At 53.7% G+C, this 5,542-nt stretch overlaps 1 protein-coding gene across 1 annotated transcript in view; it reads left to right on the plus strand.

Moving 5' to 3' along the window:
- The window catches only part of smad6b (SMAD family member 6b), a 24,805-nt gene extending 19,915 nt beyond the window's left edge, over positions 1 to 4,890 (plus strand). Inside the window, exon 4 of the mRNA XM_049031254.1 lies at positions 3,850 to 4,890. Within this exon, the coding sequence (XP_048887211.1) occupies positions 3,850 to 4,391 (542 nt within the window). The 3' untranslated portion in view covers positions 4,392 to 4,890. The remainder of the gene's footprint in view (positions 1 to 3,849) is intronic.
- Positions 4,891 to 5,542: the final 652 nt, after the last annotated feature.

The following is a 5,542-nucleotide window of genomic DNA, read 5'->3' on the forward strand; positions in this document are numbered from 1 at the left end:
CCTCCCCAGCAGGAAGAACGTGGCACAAGTCCTACGGCCACTGCCTATGTTTCTTTACTAAAGCAGAAAGATGACTGATAGCTTCAGCGATGGCTGAAGTTGCACTGGGGCCTTGAGTTTGTCTGCCACAGATGACGATCAAGCTGTAAAAACTTCCTTCAGCAGCGACGCTGACTTTCATTAATTTGTTTTTACTGGGACACCATTTCTGAGAAAACCGCACTGGTTTGCTGTTTGCATTCTTCTGCCTCGGACCCACATGCGTTCAGATCTCAGATCTCATCTGAACGGTGTATTTCTCTGTCTGTAACTGCACATGGAGACATGCTGGGTATGAGGAAGATGGTGAGCTGGGGGGTGATTTCTGAGGCAGAAAACTGACCTTTTGCATGTTTCGGGCAGGGGAGGGGTTGGCCTTGGTGTCACAGAGACTGACGTTAAGAGTGGAGGGATTTGAAAATATCATAACAAACAGCACTTATGTAATTGGCAATCGGCTGGGTGGGGGGGCTGCTTTAAAGACTGCGGAGCAGAGTCATTAGGCCCAGGTTGTTCTCTTCTCTTCCCTTCCACTCCCTCACCTTCACAAACCTGCATGAACTGTGAGGAGAGCAGCCCCCCCCCCCCCAACTCCCTAGGAAGTAGCCGCGCCTGAGGACCCTCAGGCAGGTGTGGAGGCAGCATGTGCCCATCGTCCATGGTGACCATTCAGGTCCTCGCTGATGTGTAGAGGCTACATTCAGTTTAGTGGCTCGGCTAGTTAAATGAGAACAAGGTGGGCATTCCAAGAGTGTGGGTGGGGGGCATGAGGGGTGTCATCTCAGAGGAAAATGAGAACGTGATGAAAACTCCGTGAGCACGTTCAGAAAACAACGTGCCACAGAACTGAAACAAAAATCACAGCTAATTGAACAGCCTCTACTGAATTCTTGACATTCCTTGACTTTTTTCAGCTTTGGGAAAAAAATGAAAGCTTTAGTTTAGACAGGACAATGGAATGTGTCATTCAGGAAGGAACTTAGGGGGAACTGAGGAATTCAGGAGGTAAACAGGTGATGTAGGGTAAATAATGGATGCATTGGGGATGGAGAAGTGACGGATGGAGGGCTGTGGTGTAGGACCCTGAGGATGGCTGTGCTATAGGTCCCTGAGGTGGCTGTGCTACAGGACCCTGAGGATGGCTGTGCTACAGGGCCCTGAGAGGGCTGTGCTACAGGGCCCTGAGAGGGCTGTGCTATAGGGCCCTGAGGAGGCTGTGCTGCAGGACCCTGAGGATGGCTGTGCTACAGGACCCTGAGGATGGCTGTGCTACAGGACCCTGAGGATGGCTGTGCTGCAGGGCCCTGAGAGGGCTGAGCTACAGGGCCCTGAGGTGGCTGTGCTATAGGGCCCTGAGGAGGCTGTGCTGCAGGGCCCTGAGGTGGCTGTGCTGTGGGGCTCTGAGAGAGCTGTGCTGTTTGGTCCTGAGAAGGCTGTGCTGCAGGGCCCTCAGGAGGCTGTGCTGCAGGGCCCTCAGGAGGCTGTGCTGTCCTAGAACCTATATAAACAGAGGTGGGGTGGGAGGGGGCAGCAAGACTTATTGAGGAAGGTGAGCAAAATGTGAGTGGAGGGTGAGAGGAAGGTGAGCAGAGGCTGAGTGGAGGGTGAGAGGAAGGTGAGCAGAGGCTGAGTGGAGGGTGAGAGGAAGGTGAGCAGAGGCTGAGTGGAGGGTGAGAGGAAGGTGAGCAGAGGCTGAGAGGAAGGTGAGCAGAATGCGAGTGGAGGGTGAGGAAGGTGAGCAGAATGCGAGTGGAGGGTGAGAGGAAGGTGAGTAGGGTGTGAGTGGAGGCTGAGAGGAAGGTGAGCAGAGGCTGAGTGGAGGGTGAGAGGAAGGTGAGTAGAGTGCGAGTGGAGGCTGAGAGGAAGGTAAGCAGAGTGTGAACAGAGGGTGAGAGGAAGGTGAGCAGAGTGTGAGCGGAGGGTGAACAGAGGGTGGGGTTGTGTCTGGCAGCACTGGCCCTTTAAGGCGCGGGCTTGCTGGAACCTGCGTGAGCTGCTCTTGTTTTATTATAGACAATCGAGGGCTGTAATTATGTCAGAGCCAAATTCTTTCAGAGGCTGCGAGTAAAGCGCATTCCCTTTCAGCTGCGGGGCTGTAAAAGCAGCCTGAGGAGCGCAGGAGCTGCAAGGGAGGAATTTGCTAATGGCGCAGTGGAGTTTCAGGGGCGGTGGCCGTGGGGGGGGGGGGGCTCACAGGTTTTATGTGAGGAGGGAGGTTTGTTTCAAGCTACAAGGGGGCTTGCATATGGACACCCTTACAGACCGTCCACTTACAGCCGCGGTCGGGCCGGCCCACTGCGCAGTGTGCATGTGTGCGCAGTAGAGACTGCGCATCCATTTGTGTGCGTGAATTTCTCACAGCAAACTCTTTATTTCCCTTGAAATGTGCGTTAAAAGTTTTATTACTCATAGAAAAAAACAGGTGCAAATTTTGTGCTCCCGCAAACGCCCTATAAATCCAGTGTGGGAGTCAACTAAGAAAAGGAAGAGGACAGTGTGTGTGTGCGTGTGCGTGCGTGTGTCTCTGTGTGGCCCCACCGTAACGGGGGCTTGTTAATGGGGGGGCAGTCATTACGCCCAGAGAGGGCTGAGAATGAAAGGAATGGGGCCACAGGCTGCTTTTAAATCCTCTGTGTCAATAGACTCTCTGAAGCAAAATAATGGCATCAGTCTGTGTGCCAGTTAATCGAAGCTGATAGCATGATGGCTGGGGGGTCAGCAGGTCGCAGGCTTACGCTAAGTTGTCAGGGAGCTGAATGCCGTCCCTGAGCCTGGCTGGGGGGGCAGGTGGGGGAAGGGAGGACCCCCTGCCTGGGCTGCTCACCCACCAGACCCCCACCTCGCCAGGAATGTGGGGGGGGGGGGGTGGTATGTTGAGCCGGTGTTGACTTTTTATGGTAGAATTCTCCCCCCGGTTGAGCTTTTCGCCGAAGGTGAATTATGCTGGAGAGAAAGGCTTTGCGCAGAGCATAGAGGAACTGTAGCATGCTTCCCTGACGGGGGGGGGTCCACACTAAGCGCTTACTCACGGCAGCACTCCATGGCAAACCTGTCGGAGTCACTTTGTGGAATAACTGCTCTCTGCTCAGCGTGACGCTGAGAATGCTGTAGTCACAGGACAGGGGGTGGGAATCCCTTCAGGGGAGCCCTTCTGGGTCAGTTACACTGCCTCCACTCCCGGCTAGTCCCCGCTGTCGGTGCGTTCTCTCTCATTTCCACATTCATTTTCTGTGAGACTGAAATCTGGAGAACCGCCTGCAAACGGTGGGTGATCCCCAGCCAGTGCTCTCGTCACTGTGCGCTGGTGTCTCTCCCTCAGTGTTGCTCTTTTATCTCCGCCAGATGCATTGTCCCAGTGAGCTAAGCCCATTAATTAAAGCATAAGAGACTCTCCGGGACAGTGGAGTTTGCACTGGCCTAGTTGGGTGCAGTTATCCTCAGTGGGGATGCAGTGTATTGTGTACCTCCGTGTTACGTTCTGCATTAAATAGGGTCCTCATTACGGGGTGGTAGCTAGAGAAGGTGGCCCTCAGGAGCGAGCAAAGGGGGGCGGGGGGGTCTTCCAGTGAGGTCCAGTCTCTAATCCCTCCTCGCCTGAGGATTTGTTCCAGCGGCCAGTGGTGCTGTGTTTGTGTGCCACTTTAATTTCGCTTTAGTTTCCTTCCATATTGTCACAGACAATAAAAGCAGGCTGTCAAGCCCCTTAAACTTTATCCTTCCTTTTAGACGGGCCTGTGTGCTGACTTGGGGGGGGGGTTTACCTGTGTTTTTGATTTGTGTGACACGCCCCCCTCTCTCCCTCCCTCTCAGACGCCAGCATGTCCCCAGAAGCCCCGAAGCAGAGCCACTGGTGCAGCGTGGCGTACTGGGAGCACCGTAAGCGGGTGGGCCGCCTCTACGCAGTGTACAAGCACTCCGTCAGCATCTTCTACGATCTACCTCAAGGTACGGGCTTCTGCCTGGGTCAGCTGAGCCTGGAGCAGTGCAGCAGCAGCGTCCGCCGCACGCGCGGCAAGATCGGCTACGGCATCCTGCTGAGCAAGGAGGCGGACGGCGTGTGGGCGTACAACCGCAGCGAGCACCCCATCTTCGTCAACTCGCCCACGCTGGACGCGCCCGGCTGCCGCAGCCTCGTGGTCCGCAAGGTGATGCCCGGCTTCTCCATCAAGGTCTTCGACTACGACAGGTCGTGCCTCCTGCAAGGCGCGGCGGAGCCGGACTGCCTGGACGGGCCGTACGACCCCCACAGCGTGCGGATCAGCTTCGCTAAGGGCTGGGGGGCCTGCTACTCGCGGCAGTTCATCACCTCCTGCCCCTGCTGGCTGGAGATCCTGCTCAACAACCACAGATAACAGCTGGCTCACCGCAAACTATCCCAAATATCACCTACCTAGATTTAATATAAAGTTTTATATATTATATGAAAAATATATTATACTTGTAAATAACGGAGTCATTTTTACAATGTAATTATTTATGTATGGTGCAATGTGTATATGGAGCAGAGGAAAACGGAAACCAGAAAATGCACTTTGGATTTTATATAGATATATATGTATGTATATACATATATGTATGCGTGTGTGTGTGTGTGTGTGTGTGTATGTATATATATGTGTGTATGTAAATGTGTGTGTGTATGTGTGTGTGTGTGCGTGTGTGTGTGTGCGTGCGTGTGTGTGTGTGAATGCATTTGCACACACATACGGAATCCTTCAATACCAATTTGAAAAGTTATGCAGCAACAATAAAATGACCCTGGTTTTTGGTGTACGGTTTTCATATATCAATACCCAGACAAAAAGCTAATGGCATTCACACATTGATAATAAAGTATTCGCATTATGTTTCCTTCCGTCTCTGGCTTTCATTAATAACCCTCCCCCCACGGATTCAAACCTGTTAGCACAACAAGAAGCACCCTTCATAGGTAAACGAGAACGTGGGTGCCGCTCCTCCGCATGGGGTGTCCATCTTCCGAAACACATCACACAAGTACATTCCAAAGAAGCACAGAGATCTAATCTGGGGGAACTCAGGACGGGGTGTTAGTCCAACCAAGGGCAGTTTGCTGTATTTAAAAAGCTAATTGTTCAGACATAACACTAGGCAGAAAGGCTGCAGGCACACAACAGCTTGGGTGGGCATGGGGGGGTGATGCTGAAGGACGTCGATGCAAGTGCTTCCGCTACATGGGGGCCGACATGACACCCTAAGGGTGTGGGTGCTTAACCCGACGTCGGCCAAGGGCCGTCCTGCACCGTCCCCGCCCCCCCCCCCCGGCCGGCTGCTGTTGGGGAGGCCGTTCTGAGCTGCACCGCCTTAACCAGCCCTCGCGTTTCTCTGTGAAGGACATGGGCATGGAGAGTTCCGGCGTCTCTATCCGAAAGAGATACTGGCGACGATTGCGTTGAAGTCCAGTGCGGCGTGCCGTGATGTAGGTGCCAGACCCACGGCCGCGGGACCCGACCCAATACACTCCGCTTTACGTCATGCCTCAGGT

The sequence above is a fragment of the Brienomyrus brachyistius genome, chromosome 11 (genome assembly GCF_023856365.1).
Source record: "Brienomyrus brachyistius isolate T26 chromosome 11, BBRACH_0.4, whole genome shotgun sequence".
Classification (NCBI taxonomy): Eukaryota; Metazoa; Chordata; class Actinopteri; order Osteoglossiformes; family Mormyridae; genus Brienomyrus; species Brienomyrus brachyistius.